This window comes from Taurulus bubalis (genome assembly GCF_910589615.1).
Source record: "Taurulus bubalis genome assembly, chromosome: 1".
NCBI lineage: Eukaryota > Metazoa > Chordata > Actinopteri > Perciformes > Cottidae > Taurulus > Taurulus bubalis.
Genome location: NC_136589.1, coordinates 23579691 through 23596618, shown reverse-complemented (window position 1 = coordinate 23596618; position 16928 = coordinate 23579691). Strand labels below are relative to the sequence as shown.

Sequence of the window (16928 nt, the reverse complement as noted above, 5' to 3'; positions counted from 1 at the left end):
CGGGGGTGTGGAGTAAAGCCACGGAGATAAGCCCCGCCCCCTTTCCGCAGCGAATGGTTACGAAAAAGCAAATTAACTTTTATATCTTTAATCAGTAATTGGCTAAACTGCTTCTTAGACCTGCCTCTCTTGGGCCAAAACTATTTGGCCCAGAGGTGTGCGTTCTCGTCAGACAGCAGACAGGCGGAGAGGACGTGCAGGAAAAGCATATATTTTGCGCAGATATCCTATTTTACAAATATGACTGGGTATATTCCATATTTCAAAAACACAAATATTGACAATTTGTATGATTTATTATTATTATTATATTCTTTTTTTTTTTTTAATGGATTTTTTTTGTGGCTCAAGGTGGGGCCAGGCCCCATGGCCCTCTATTGGCCGGCCGCCACTGGCACTTGGTTAGGTTTAGTAAAAGATTATAGTTAGGTTACAATAACCACGTTTGTTACATAGCTTTAGATATGTAGTCAGTGGTTCTCAAATTGTGGGGCGCGGAGGTATTACAGGTGGGGGGAGATGCAGATTCTTAAAAAAAAAAAAAAAAAAAAAATAGTGAAGCTATGTCTTCCTCAAGGACACTTCAACATGCAAACTATGGGGAGAACAGAGTACAAAGTACACAGACATAAAATGCCATTAATAAATACATGGCGCAATGCCTGTACTTTTGTGGAAATGTTTACGGTTACCCCGTTAACTACACTTGCGCGACTCGCCGATTCTTGGCATTTTGCCAAAAGCCTACCTCCGTGAGATCTCCGTGAGGTCGGTTCTTCTGCTGTTGCGTCTCTCAAAACAGAATATAGATCTCAGCTCAACATTGAGCATGAATTGAGAGTGGCCGTATCAAATCTACAACCCTGTTTTAAAAATATTTGTAGAGGAAAGCAGCTCACTGCAGCCACTAATACTGAAACTGATGGCTCACACATCTGCACTCATTTTGTTTTGCACAGGTTGAATGTTATTGTTATTATCTTGAAAATATATTCAGTGCAAAACAGGTTATTTGCAGCCACAATCTGTAATTATTTTGCCAAATATTAGTTCTTTTTTATTTGCATTATTCTAACAAAGTGATTGCACATGTTATTAGTTTTTGTCTGATGGAGCAATCCGGTTTACTTGAAAGGGAATACAATTTTCTTTATTCTATTATTTGAAAAAGCACAGATGGAGGAGTCACAAAACGGTATCTCAATAAAAATTCAGCATGGACCATTTTGTTACAATTTTGTCCAAATATTTTTCTTCCTCCAAAGTGGGGCGTGACAAAAAAAGTTTGAGAATCTTTGATGTAAGTTAAGTGCTCCACGCAATTCCCGTAACTTGTGTAGTTTACGCTACAAGAAAATCTGTGTTTCAGAAAAACACATGGCATAGAAAATGTATAACTATTAGGGATGGGGGGAAAAATCGATTCTGCATAGTATCGCGATAGTTTGCGTGGCGATATTAGGCTCGTTCGTTAGAACTGCGCGTCGCCTGGAATCCAGACGAGAGCAGCGGCCGCAGCAGAAGGCGTTGACAATAAACTGCGATCAAGTCGGACAGTTTTAGGCTGCCTTCAAAGTATACACAGGAAGTCACAGAAAAAATAACTTCCTGTTAGTTCCGAACTTTTGTCTACTTGTAGTCTACAGATCACGTTTGGATTTATTCATATGTGTTTGTAAATATATATTTATGTAGAAATGTATGTGTAGCTGCATCCTTTGCTCTTTTTATGTCTGCCTGTGAAATACATTACTACTCATTTAGATGTGTGTTATATGAATACAATTTTGTATTATCAACCACACAAGATATGTTTTAAGATTAAACATGAGATGAATAGTCAACAATCCAGCGTTAAGTATTACAACTACACATAAAATAAGGATTTTCTCCAGTACCTGGTGTTTGCGGTCAGATCTAAGAGCCAATCAGCTCTCTGATGTAGCGAGAGCCAGGCGTTTCCCATCATGCACTGGGACAAGCAGTCGTTGGAGAGCAACTGCGGCGCCTGACTCTGAAATCGACAGCCGGCTTGGTCTCGTAAGAGTATCGTTGACCATGTGTGCATGACGTCAGAGCAAGTCGGGACCAAGTCGGACACAAATCTAACCGGCATGCATTGCGCGCAGATCGATTCTGCGCAGAACTGGCTCATCTCGAACGAGCCTAGAGTAACGATACACGGAAGCCAAGTATCAATCTTTTTTTTATGTAATCAATTATGGGAGGCATCGGAGAAAGAAATGAGAAATGCGCCGCCCGCGTGAAAATCAAACGTCTGGACTTCCTGTCACTCGTAGCGGCGCTGTTGCACAGCTGTTGCACAGCTGTTGCACACAAAGTCCGCGACACGGCGCTGGTCAAAGACGTTAGGCTCGTTCGAGATGAGCCAGTTCTGCGCAGAATCGATCGGCGGCGATCGGCACGCAATGCATGCCGGTTAGATTTGTGTCCCGACTTGCTCTGACGTCATGCACACGTGGTCAACGATACTCTCACGAGACCAAGCCGGCTGTCGATTTCAGAGTCAGTCGCCGCAGTTGCTCTCAAACGACTGCTTGGCCCAGTGCATGATGGGAAACGCCTGGCTCTCGCCACATCAGAGAGCTGATTGGCTCTTAGATCTGACAGCAAACACCACGTGTTGTAGCAAATCCTTATTTTATGTGTAGTTGTAATACTTAACCCTCGATTATTGACTATTCGTCTCATGTTTAATCTAAAAACACATCTTGTGTGGTTGATAATACAAAATCTTATTTTCATAACACATATCTAAACCAGTAGTAATGTATTTCACAGGCAGACATAAAAATATGGAACTTAATTCATCGTGTTAAGTTTAAATAAGGTGCATGGCTGAATCGCCCACTTAAAATAGGATGAGGCTTTTTGTAAATCTGTAAATAGGTTAAGTTAAAACAGGCAGAAATAATACAATATTAGTTTATTTGCCAAGAAGTTAAGACTTGGATGTGCAATGTACAGTGCAATTTATTTCAAATAGGCTCAAACCATATTCTGGATTAAAAAAGAAATGCCGAGGGCCATGACAAAACGTCAGTATTTGATGCCCTGGCAGCATAGACTAGGCGGTGTGTCCCAACATCCTCTCTGCAGATGAATGGAGTCCTGTCGAAACATCTTCAACAAAGCGCATTGCTCCATCAACACCCTACCAATCAACTGGCCATAGTTTTCCTGTCAACAAAAAAATGGCGTTGAAAAAAAGTGTATCATATTGCATTAGACGTTACTCTGGTGCTCCTTTTGCTTAGTATTCAATTTTTTAAAAGGGGTGATCAATTGAATTGAATTGAATCAAAGTTGAGTCAATGAAAAAAAAGAGCGAGTAGACCCAATAATAATAGCAAAAGAAATACCTTCTTGTCTTTTGTTGTGTTTTCTAGTCAACTTTTCTAGCACTTTTAATCATAGGTTTGACAGTTCTTTGCGGCGCGTAATGTTGCTGTTGTTGCTCGGTGACTTATAGATCAAGGGCTACGGAGGTGCTTTTGGAACTAAACTAACTGGCCAAGTCACATAAATGGCTTTCTCACCATCTGTTAACATGAACCAAAAAATGGTTGTAATCTTCAATAATTAATAGAAGTCAAAGTTCCCTTCTTCTCATAATTTACAGCCTGTTGACACCATGTAGAGTCAGATATGGTCGGCTTGACGTGGCTGACGTTGCACACGGCCAATGAAAACACAAAGTAGATCTGCTCGAATATGTTTCAATGACAAATAGACTTGGATGGGAGTGTAACAGCATTGGGGATGAGCGTGTTCCCTGCCAGATTAGGAAACCAGGCTTTATATCCTTTCATAAATCCTCCCGTCTCATTCTCCTCTCCATCTCCCCCAAGGCGAGCCGAGCCGCTGTTACGTCTTCGACGGCGACGGCGTGTGCGAGGAGTTCGAACGGAGCTCTAGTGTCCGGGACTGCGGCTACTTTACACCGCTGGGCTACACGGACCAGTGGGCGTCGGCCGCCGCCGCTTCTCATCAGGACCCTAACCGCTGTCCCGCACACGCCGCCACCGGGGAGCCGTCACTCACCAAGGTATAACTCGCCAACCCCAGCGAGGCATATGAAAAAAGACTTCCAGATGACAATAAACTCCCCGTGGAGGCTGCCGTGGGAAACCCTCGACTCCGGGCCAACAATGTTAGCAGCTTTAGCCCCATTCCGAAACAAAACTGTGTTCATCTCTGTACAGTCGGCTTAAAATCTGGACCATATAGTCCAGCACCATTTAGTATCACTCCTGTTTGGCGCCCTGTTCCAAAAACTGCTCATGGAGTGCAGATCAAGTCCATTCAAAGCGATACAACCCATGTCAGGCTATTTTATAACAGTCTATGCTTTGAAATCAATATTTCATCCAGCCTTTGGTTTTTACAAACAACAGTTTTACATGAAACACTATTTGTCGAGCAAGGCAAAACTTTTATATATTATATACATATTTATACACAGATACACATATCCTTGTATATATATTGTGTTCATAAATATGTATTATATATATATTTACTTATATATTTATATAGATACACATATAATTGTATATATAATATGTTTAGAAATATGTATTTTATATATATACAGTTATATATTTATATAAATACACATGATTGCAAACAATTCGGTCAAAAGTAATAAGACGCCGCTGTAGTTCAAAGCAGGGGCGTTTCTAGGATTCAAGGAAAGGGGGGGCTTAGTCCCTAGAGAACTGGCGTCTGCAATTCTTTTTGGGGGCCATTTGGGGCCCCGGATATCCATTGTTTCAGACAGTTCATAGATTGGTTCAATCAGAAAGAGTGTGATTTTGCTCTGTAGTTTTGCTTGCATTCATTCAGTATATGATAATAGAAGAGACAGAATTTCAGGGTCACAGTGAACACAAATATGAACTTTTCTCAAATAACGAGAGAGAAATACTTTTCCTGCTTGTAAAGGAAAGACGGATAAACTAGCTTTCATATCCACGTCACTCCCAAATCCAATGGATGGAGAATGGACCTGGCAGTGTCAACGTTTGAGTTATTTACTCGTTTTATTTTGAGCAGAAGTGAAGATTTTGATCAACATTTACATCTATTTTGTTGTCTGTGTAGTTTTTACAAACCAGTGATATTTTATGCTAATATGGACACTATCACTGAGATAAAGATGAACTAGTTCAGTGTCAAATATTCCATTCAATAGTAAAAAAAACAAAACACGAATAACAAAAATAAAAAAATAAAACATTTCAAGTACATCTTAATTATCGAATGATAAATATTGTATAATGGTACTCCTTAGTATAGTTTACGTTGAGGTAAACTTCTTGGTATAGTTTACTTGGAGATAAACTACTTGGTGTAGTTTACTGTGAGATAAACTCCTTGGTGTAATCCTGTTGTGGTTGATAAGAGACGTTACTTGGCAGAGTGAGAAAGCCAACGCAGCAGCCTTCCCAAGGTCCTAGTGCCCTAAGGTTAAGTACGATGATAGGCTCTTGGATTGTAATTTTAAGGGGAGAAAACATACAAACCAGAACACACGCACATATGTAGCATGTTAGAGTTATAAATAATTTGTCCATGTGAGAAACAATAGTTTAATTTAATGACCTTTTTTTTTTTAAATTAATATTCGGGGCTAATTAAAAAACATCCGGGGCTTTAGCGTAGGGACGCCACTGGTTCAAAGTAAAAGTTACATTAAAATCTTAAGTTATAAATCTTACCCTTTCCCTCAATCAAACTGATTTAATGTGACTGTGAATAAATAATTAAATAATAAAATTTGCCCGTTAGATCCTCAAAACCGAATTATATCTCATGTTTAATAATCGATACGGAGACATCGGAGCCAGCGGATCATTTCAAAAAGTCCTGCCGGGATCAGGCTGCTCTCGGCGGGCAGCAGAGCGTTGACCGCCCGGTGCTGACGGGGCTCAGCGGTCCCGCGAGCAGGACCTCAACCCGTCACGTATCTTTTTAAGTAGGCTGGTTCTTGACAAACCAACCACAGATTTTATGCTTAAACAAATAACTTCTCGCATGAAAACATCCTAAAATGACATGTTGTGACTCAACAACTGTAGTATTCATAGAATTGAGTATTCTCATCCGCCACTGTTCCCTGTTTGCTGGTCAGAAATGCATTCTGGGCTCAAGTACGCTCAAGTCTGCTCTGATGCATCCCCGGTAAAATGGGAGGATCAACTGACATCCGGCCATCTTCACCGTGCTTGGCGAGAAGCGGACTTTTGAATTGGAACAGTACTTGGGTTGCTACTGATGACGTTTCACGAGTCCACGAGAACACAAGTACAGAGAAGAACGCATATTGATAAATGGCGCTGCGAGCTGAGCGACCTCGCAACTGCTCGTATGGCATTTTATTGTGTTTTATTTGGACCCCAAAAATACGATTGTTACCAAATCTGCCATTTGGTTGACTTTCACTTCATTATATTTCTAGAACTTGCTGCGGGCCAATAAAACATGGGCCGTAGTTTGGACACCCCTGGTCTAAACGATCATACGGTAAAAGAACTATCTGCTCTCATGCCTAATGCAGCTCTTCCTTACACCTGCTGCCATCATGACGTCATTAAATCACCTGGCTCGAGCGTCAGTCATTACTATAAACATCTTTCAGTATATTTTACCTATAGTTCCTACACTGTGAGCATAATTCTCAATATTAAATTAGAAACACTCTTGAAATATCAATTAACCAAAGAACACACTTGTGGCTCTTACAATTGGTTTACTTTAACTTTAAATTGTATTTTAATTTTGCTTTATTTACATATTCATTTTTTCTTTACTTATTCTCAACTTAGATTTGTATTATTTATATAACTTTTTCTCTTTATTTAATTTGTATTTATTAGTTTTTTGCATCAAATTTGGATTCAATTCTATTAATCTATTTTCATAGTTTTTTTTATGTGTTATTCATTATTATTCATTTATTTAATATGTATAACAAACTTTTAGTTTACTTCATATTTATTATCACTATTACTATCTCTCTAACACTCTAACACTTGAGACGTTTAGATGTCCAACATTGAAACCTAAAAACAGAACTGCTGATCTCCGTATGAAAACTTCAAGAAACAAAAGGAGCATGATTGAAGCCACCTTTAAAACACACTGGTTCCAACGTCTCAGAACTGGCAAATCTCCCGGGATTTCTACACTGTACGAGGAAAGGTGCTATAAACAAAACAAATCAAAAGTGTCATGAATAAAGTACCGGAGAAGTTTGGCTCTTCTCAACACATAAAATAGTCCCGTGGAAGTTATGAAATTAGCGCAAAAACTGTAATTCAGTTCATATGAAATGTCTTTTGTGATGGAGCCATGAATTAGAACATGTGCCAATAGAACCAACAGGATTAACAGATTTTACATTAAGTATTTTTCACATTAAAAGGTGAGCTAAGGTATACCTATATATATACAAGACTGGTTAATGTCATGGACTTAAAACCACTAATTATTCATCATATAATTAGCATTGTGTAATCCCCTTGTTCTGTGTGAAGCTCTGCAGGTACCAGCACCTAGAGGGTGAGAAACTGCCCACAGACGCCTGGTTCCCCTGCACAGCCCAGTCGGACACAAATGACCTGGAACATTCATTCTGGCTGAAGGTACGTGTGTGTGTGTGTGTGTGTGTGTGTGTGTGTGTGTGTGTGTGTGTGTGTGCACATCTCAGATCTATTTTCCCCTCCACTGAATAACTGCTGGTGCCTACTCCATCTTCAGCAGCTTTTTATATATTTTTTTAATGATCTGTAGACGATTAACGACTATCCGTCTACTTATTCTTCATTTACATTTGTGCCTTCTGTGCTATTTTTTACTCAGTGGCTACTAATCATCAACATATTCAATAACGAACAGTGGAAGAACACGTGTTATGTAATTCATATGTCTTCATAATTAAATACTTCAAATAAGTTATTTCAATTCTGGCATCTGAGAGAATAATTTTGTGTTTATAAATAAATCATTAGGAATATATCATTTATAATTATACTTCATTATGGCCCCCAGAAAATGCATACCAACACAAAAAAGTAATTATTCATGATATCACGAATCACCTAAATCCACTTACTAATTGTTTATTTATGATTAAACGCATTAGAATGGATGGCATTTGACGTGAGCAGAGATTACAATAGCTGCTGTTGCAGTTGAGAAGGTCCCCTAATTGCTCTACTTATCTGTGCAGCACCAGCATTCAGCCGGGATGTCCCAGCTCGTTTACTGCGCAGCGTTTCGGACCTGGCTTTCCATTCCCGATCTGTGTCTGGTTCTCATATTTAGTCGTGGTTGTGCGATCTAATCTTTCCACAGCCACAGTTCCCACCGTCAGCTCTGCAGGTCTAGACTAAGTGTAGGCAAGCTGTTGATTTGAGTGATCGCTTTAAAACCTTTTCGTCCGTCGTGCTGCGGATACAGGGTCCTTTACAGCCATGAGTCTGCCTCTTTTCTTCCTTGCACATTAATTTTTTTGTTCTTCTTCTTTCCCCCTCATCAATTCCACTTCTTCATTGAAGGAGTCATCTTTACATTCCTTGCTTCTTTTATGGACGCTCTCTTTATCAGGCACATCTCTGCAACCTCTCCGGAGGGGCCGCCTTCTCCCTAAAGACTCTTTCAACGTCTGAAAGGGCCTCCATGATAACACCCGTATCTGCCAGCTCTCCCTGAAACACTTGAAGTGTTCTTTCTGTCTCTGAAAGGCCGTAAATATCGAGTCTCACTTTATCTGAAAAGCTTTCAGCTATCTTACCCATCTCTGCCAGCTCTCCAAAGGCACCCGCCTCATCTGACAGTTTTTACCTCTTCCTTTGGAAGCCCTCCTCATTTTCTAAAAGTGATACTCCAAAATCCATCTTTTGAGGACGAAACCTCCGCAGTCTGTCAGCTAAACAGGTGGCCGTGAAAAGTTGAAGTTCCATCATATAGAGGAGAGGCCAACTTGGAATTATGCCATTGTATTTCAGTCTAACGTAATTGACCCTTCGCTAAGCCACGTCCCCTGCTTCTACTCTGTCCGGCTTTTTAGAACTACAATGGAGCCCACACTGTCACTAACTGCACTCCTTGCATGAGAGTCTTTCGAGCAGAGCCGGGTAGTTGTCAGACCTTGGTCGGAGCTGGACGATGCTCCGCTACAATTGGCCCGTTTGTGTTTGAGGGGCGGGACTTAGCGACGAGTCAAGTCCGAGTAGAGAGGAGAGGTGGATGGACTGGTCTAACAGACACAGGACTTTCTCCCAGGAAACCGCAGTTTGTGTCTAGTGTGAAAGTTAACTTCCGTAACGTAACATAACAAGCGTATTTATTTTAATCAAAACCATGATCTTTTCCTAAAACTAACCAAGTAGTTTTGTTTCAATTAACAAAGTTAACCACACATTTAAAACCGCGACGGCTTCACTTTCACAACGTGATAGTAGGTGCTTTTTGCCTCATTTGAACCAGTAAAATGGTAGTGATAACAGATGGTAATGGCCCTTTAATGGGCTGAAAACATTTGAAATGGGTGCACCAGCGTGTTCCACCTTACGACTGACCGACCAGAAAGAGTTGGTAGGACAAGGACAAGCATCAAGAACCCTCAGTTGTCTTCAAAGCCTCAAACCATCGTGTTAAAGACAAAATGACAAAACCCCACATTGAATTATGTATAACTCAACTCTGGCCAAAATACTATTCTCACACGACTAAGTATTTTATCTAATTAAATCTAATTATTATTATTAAGTATTTTTCTTGCAATGGCAAGACAAGATTTTTTTTCATATCAATCTTTTTTTCTTCTTCAAGCTGCTTTTTTTTATTGATCCAGATGGGATTTGTCCATCCCGGAGTGGCAGCTTCTGTGATGGTGTACCTGGCTTCTGATGGGTTGTGGTCTGGGGAGCAGTGTCGGAGGACGGCCACCATCCTCCTGTCCGATACTACTGGGAAGAACCACTCACTCGGTACTTTTTACTTGTATTGATTTGTATGTGTTTGATTATATGACAAAGTAAAACCACAGAATGGACAACAAAGTGTAAACAAACTGTTGGCAAGGTCAAAAGCTAAAGGATTCCTCAAAACCCTTCCATCCACCCAGGCACACATGACCTCTCATGCCATCGGAACCCGTTGGTGGTGAACGTGACCCACGACCTCTCTCGACCCTTCTTCATCACTGCCTCGGTTATTCTCCTCTTCTCCTCCCCCTCTGTGGCAGTGGGAGGCGTGGCCCTGAGGACTTCCTGTCACTTCAGCTCCTTCGCCCTGACCGGGTGCGCATCACAGGGTGGGCTCTCCCACAACTACCTACTACTACACACACACACACACACACACACAAGGCCCAATGTTCTCAGCAAAGAACACATTTTAATCTAAGTTCAAACAAAACATAAAAAGAATATGTTCGGGAGTTTGACACTTGCTATAAAGACGTAAAAACAGAACCTTTTAGAATATTGGGTTCAGTAGTCCGTTCTAAAACTTGATGGTGTTTGGACGCTGTGGAGCTCACGATGGACAATTCATTTTTTATTAAAATAAGGATGAAAACCAATGCAGCAGAAGCAGATAAACTGCCTCTTTAATTCCACACATTCTTCGTTGTCGAAAAACCTGATGCCCGCGTTGCCCACAATCTAACTCGACCGTTCAGTCTCAAGCAGAGATGAGGAGCCGGGCTGCAGAGGTTTGGTGCTGTGCACCCCTTGGATTCTTTTCATTCCCAAACTGACGCTGACTCCAGTTATATCACATTAGGCGATTGATCATACTTCACGACTCTAGACCTGTAAACAGACTTTGATGTACTCTTAGATAGGAGAGAAGTTCAGTCTCAATTGTAAAAAAAAGATAATTAGCAGTTTTAAAAAAACATGTAAAAGATGAATGCTCAGTTTTGGGGCATTAGTAAGCTATTTTTTTTTAAATCGCTGAACTGCTATAATAACAGACGGCTCCCAAAACCTTCCTTTAATCAGATTGAATTTGTCTGCCCAGAAAAAAGCGATCTGACAAGGCCTCCTTCAGCTGCTTGCTCTAACCCTCCCTACCTCTCAACCCTCTCCATCCCTGAAAACAGCTGTTTGCGGCAACCGTGCCAGCTGGACAGCTGTGGCACCCCCCGGCTGGAGCACGCCTCGGTCAGGTAGGCCCCCTCGAAATTAAACCCCCGAACAAATTAAGCGAAACAAGCGAAAGAACTACCGATATATCAGCGTGTCTCCGCAGGTGTACAGGAGGAGGGGAGTCCTCTCACTGCTCGGTCCAGTGTCACCGCGGTTTCAGCGTCACTGTCCTCAACAGCAAGGGAACCCTACCCCACCAGGTACACGGAGAATCCTCTTATGTGTTGCACTGTCCAAATGATGTCACGCTATCCTCCAGTTACTATTGGTACAAAAGTATGCAACGCAAGAGAGGGTTGGGTTTTATTCTATTATTCTTATTAGACGATAATAACCTCACAAACTGTATGCACAGTCAATGAAGTTTGTTATGATATATGTTTATGTTAGATCCAGTCGAATATGGATGGTAAATCATTTTACGTTAATTATTATACATGGAAACGAGAGATTGCTATCTTAGTGTCACGTGACCAATGTTTGGGTGTATGACGGTGTAACGGCCCGATAACCCAAGAACCCAAAAGCACAACTCAGGAAGGCAGAGGTACAGAATATGATTCCTTTACTTAACAGGTAACACACAAGGAATGCTGGAGAGCTAGGTTAAACAAAAAGACAATCTGGCAGGGGACAAGTGCAAGTGAGGGGACCTAAGTAGTGAAGACTAATGAGGGGATGTGCTACAGGTGAGACAGGGATGGGCCAGGTGCAAGGAATGAGGGCTGACGAGGAGGGAGTGACTGATGAAGGGGGCGTGCAGCAGGATCGTGACAGACGGTACAACCCTTGTTAGTACTGTCAGGGATTTGGGGATATTATAGATATGTTTTTTTGTTAATTAATTGTATTGTTTTGGGGAATCTGGGGAATAGCGACTGGGCACAGGGGTGCGATACATCTGCTATACATTTCATCTCTTATTTTGGGATATGTAATATTATTTTCAGAACCTGCCTATATGACAACAATTAATACAGCGAGCTGGAACATTAATGGCCTTAAACGATCTGCATGTTTAGACCAACTTAAGAGGCATGATATTAAAGTGGCACTTATTCAGGAATCACACCTTATCAACAGGGATGGCCACAGGCTTACAAATAAGCACTTTTACACAACTGCTACAGCCTCCTTTAACTCTAAGAGCTGTGATGTGTTGGTGGTCATCAGGCGTAACCTTCCTGTGAGCATTATTGAAACGTATGGAAGCACTGACGGCCGCATTGCTTATATTAAAACAAACTTTACAGGACGCAAAATTGCTTTTGTTGCCCTTCATGCACCTAACCAATTTAACTCTGCTTTCTTTAATAATCTCTTAGTCAAGTTGGAAGGTTTCTCAGTTGTATTTGGTGCCGATATGAATACTGTACTGGACCCGACACTCGACCGCTCGGTTGTTTCAACTCAACGCTCACATAATTGTACTACATCTGCATTTCAGGGTCTTATGTCTGATTTTAGTCTCACTGACCTATATCGCGCTATCAACCCTACATCCAGACAATACAGTTTTTACTCAAATGGACACAAATCTTATTCGAGAATAGACTGAATAAGTTGGCCAGTACAAATGCATTTTCTCAGATTCATTACGTTAACATTCTCCCTTGTCCGTTATCAATTCACAGCATAGTCACTTCTAAATTAACCTTGGCACGCCCACAAGAGCTACAAGGTGGCGCTTTAATGTAACACTACTGAGAAACAATACGTTTTGCACTTACTTTAGAGATGCATTTTCTGTTTTTATTTCAGAAAATGCTGGGACCACCAATGACCCACGTATTCTTTGGAGTGCCATTAAAGGTTGCATAAGGAACACAGCAATCTCATGTTCCTCGCATCTCAATAAAACTAGATGAGGGGCAAATGAATGAATATGAGACTACTCTAAAAACTTTGGAGAACAATCAGCAAAATACTGGCTTCTCAGTTGACCGAGAAAAACAAATAAAATCTATCAAATTTAAATTAAACACCCTTTTAAGAGCCAGAGCCAGATCTAGAAGAAATTATTATTTCAATGGATCTAGACCAAGCCACCTGTTGGCTCTAAGCCTACATAAAGGTGAGAAGGCTGCTAGTATTAAATCTATTGATTCTGGCCAGAAAATATTGACAGACCCTAAAGAGATAAATTTAGAATTTCATTCCTTTTACTCTAAACTAAAAACCTCTGAAGTTCGCTCTGACAAAGCAAAATGTGCTAACTTTTTTACAAAAAGTGACACTTCCAACTCTCCCCCTTGATGAGTCCAAAGACTTAGGGGCCCTAATCACTCTGACCGAACTTAAAGATGCCTTTACGGGGATGAAAAGGGGGAAATCACCGGGATGGGACGGTATTCCCCCTGAATTTTACCTTACTTTTTGCTGTCTGGTTGGCCCGTTTCTAATGGAGATGATTAATTGTTCTATTGAAAGGGGTTGTTTTTTTAGAGCATATTAACCTAGCCTTAATATCAGTATTACCTAAACCCGGGAAAAATCTGACTCTATGCAGCAACTACAGACCCCTGTCTATCCTTACTACCGAGATTAAATTGTTTGCACAAATTTTGGCATCCCGCCTTGAACCTTACATGATTTTGCATATTATTCATGCTGTGAAAGATAGCACGTCTCCGAGTGCTGTCCTTAGTTTGGATGCAGAAAAAGCCTTTGATAGGGTTGAATGGGTTTATCTATGGAGAGTATTGAAAAGATTGGGATTAGGGACACATTTTATTAAATTGATCCAGCTACTTTATAAAAATCCCACAGCTACTGTAGTTACAAATGGGATTGCCTCTCCTTGATTTCACATCACATGCTCTTGTCATCAAAGCTACCCCTTTAGCCCCTTTTTATTTGCTCTGTCACTTGAACCACTTGCTCAAACTCTAAGAGAACATCCATCTATCTTTCCAATAACTTTCAATGACACCAGCCATAAAATCTCCTTATATGCTGATGACATTTTAATATATATTGACAAAGCCCCCACTTCCATCCCTCATATTCTAAGTACCTTTACAGATTTTAGTTCCTTGTCAGGTTATAAAATCAATTGGACTAAATCAGCTCTTTTACCTTTAAATCAATATTTAACACCAAGTTCCATACCTTCTAATATCCCTATTGTTTAACATTTCAAATACCTTGGCATTGAAATCTTCAAATCTCTAAATACAACCATCTCAAAAAATGACTTGGACATATATAAACGTATTGAATCTGACCTTAACAGATGGACCCAGAGTTCAAAATCGTTACAGACTCGGGTTTCAATTGTGAAGATGGATGTTCTACCGAGAGTTAATTTTTTCGCATCTATGTTACCCTTATCTCCACCGCCTAATTATTGGATTAAACTCCACTCCCTAATTTCCAAGTTCATATGGGGCGGGAAACAACCACGAGCTAAGATGTCCACACAAAGGCATAAAACTAAAGGTGGTCTTGCAGTTCCAAACTTTAAACATTATTTTGGGTCTTTTGTTTTGAGACCACTCTCAATTTGGTTGAATCCAGAGGCATCGGTATCTTGGAAGCCAATTGAAGAAAATCTTGCCGCACCACACAGGTTAGAGGACCTGGTTTATTCCAATATTCCATTTAAACAAGCTAAACTCTCACTTGGCCCAATTATATCGTTTGCACTATCAACATGGCATATGGCTGAAAAAGAGACCAAAACAAATCTCAAATGGCATCTTGACACCCCAACCTTTAATAACTGTCTATTACTTACCGGTGGTGCCCCATTTTCTTCATCAACATGGACAAGCAAAAGGATACACAAACTAGCACATATCTTTAATGAGAATGGTTTAAGATACATACTACCTATGACATACCTGGCTCATCTTTTTTTCTTTATCTACAACTAAGATCTTCACTTAAAGCATACGGGGATACCTTTGGGATTACATCACCTGCATTCTATTTTGAATACGCAAGGCCAAACCAAGGGTTTAGTATCCAAACTGCACTCATTATTCTCTGTATCTTCTTACAAAACCTTACATATTGAACAGGTCTGGGCCAAAGACCTCAAAGACATGACAGAGAATGTGCAGTTGGACTGGGATTATATTTGGAAAGGTATAAGTGGAACCTCGAAAAACCCCAACCATCAGCAGATTCAACTAAATGTTTTACACTGAACCTATTACACACAGAGGAAAAGTTTTTAATGAAAATAATCACATCACCAATATGTACCCTTTGTACAGGAGGACTTGTGGGCTATTTCATGCACATGTTTTGGTTTTGTAAAGATGTAAATCTTTTTTGGAAAATGGTTTCTTTTTGACAACAATCCTGAACTATGTAGTTCCATGCACTCCTGCCATGCTGCTTCTCAATGACTTTTCCGCACTGGAATTATCACGGCATCCAAAACGCATCTTACTAACTGTTGGAGTCCACCTCATACCCTAACGAAACCCCAGTGGTTAGCTAGCTATTTTGACATGGTGAACATGGAGCTCTCAATAGCTAGAATACACGGTGCTAAAGAAAACACTATTTTATCCTGGTCTACAGCTTTAAGCAAAATTCAACAATGTACGTAAATATATAACAATATAATACATTCCCATGTATAATATTTGTAGAAGTGAGGAGGGGAAGGCGTCGCTAATTGTGGGAGGGGGGTATGTGTATGTATGTGTATATATGTATAAGTATGTACATGTATGTATATATATATGTATGTATGTATGTGTGTGTCTGTGTATATATGTGTACATATATACACACACATACATACATAGAGGATGTGTATTTGCATATGTACATGTGTATATGCGGATATACACCTATGTATTGTTATTTTTTCTTTTATTTGTATGATTATGTGCATTTGTATCTTTATATACATGTATTGTGCACACTCTTTATATGCATATCTAGAAAATCAATACAAAATTTGATCACAAAAAAAATAAACTTTGTAAAAAATACAAAAACAAGTAATATGAATGAACAGTAATAAAAAAAACAGTAAGAATCCACAGTAACAATATTATATGTACAGACAGAATAAAATGATGCTTCCAACGTGCATATTTTGTCATGTTTGGTGTCACAAAGAGCTCACATGGAAATAACTGATTATTGTTATTATCAGACTGCAAATTGATGTACATGAGACGTCCAGCATTTATTCAGAGCTCATTATTGTGGGATTGTTGTCACACACTTTTCTTTTCTTTTTCAATTTTTTTTTTTTACAAAAGCACAGCAAGATTTAGCAGCTTTTTATCTATTAATCAGGAAAAACACCCTCTCTGACATGCATTAGTGATGTTTTGCACGAATGGGTCATACATGGCCTCATGCAGATCAATTACAAACTACTTCCCTATAAGAAGATAGATTTAGTGTTTAGTAGTATTTTAGCTTTAGAAATCATGCTAATAATCACGTATCTGCTCTCATTAATATCCAGTGGTTGGTTAGTTTGCTTTCAAACCTCAAACGACCCGTCGCACGATTCAGTTGTACAATATATATATATATATATATATATATATATATATATATATATATATATATATATATATGTAATATATATCTATGTATATATAAGATATAATTGTGGCAAAACACAGGAGAGAAAACCATTTTAAATTGTTTAGCCTCTCGGGGCTTCCGTAGTTTTCAGTGTGTCCTTCCCACAAATTCTGAAGTCGTACTTTATTCCACTCTTTGTAACATTTTGTTTTCTTTTTTCACTCAACAGTTGTG

At 39.8% G+C, this 16928-nt stretch overlaps 1 protein-coding gene across 1 annotated transcript in view; it reads left to right on the top strand.

The window, feature by feature from the left end:
- Positions 1–16928, top strand: part of pappa2 (pappalysin 2) — a gene marked incomplete at both ends in the record, with an annotated part of 78419 nt that overhangs the window by 36926 nt on the left and 24565 nt on the right. The window contains 6 exons of the mRNA XM_079228689.1: positions 3873–4069; positions 7563–7670; positions 9884–10019; positions 10157–10331; positions 11141–11206; positions 11290–11386. Coding sequence (XP_079084815.1) covers positions 3873–4069; positions 7563–7670; positions 9884–10019; positions 10157–10331; positions 11141–11206; positions 11290–11386 — 779 coding nt within the window. The remainder of the gene's footprint in view (positions 1–3872; positions 4070–7562; positions 7671–9883; positions 10020–10156; positions 10332–11140; positions 11207–11289; positions 11387–16928) is intronic.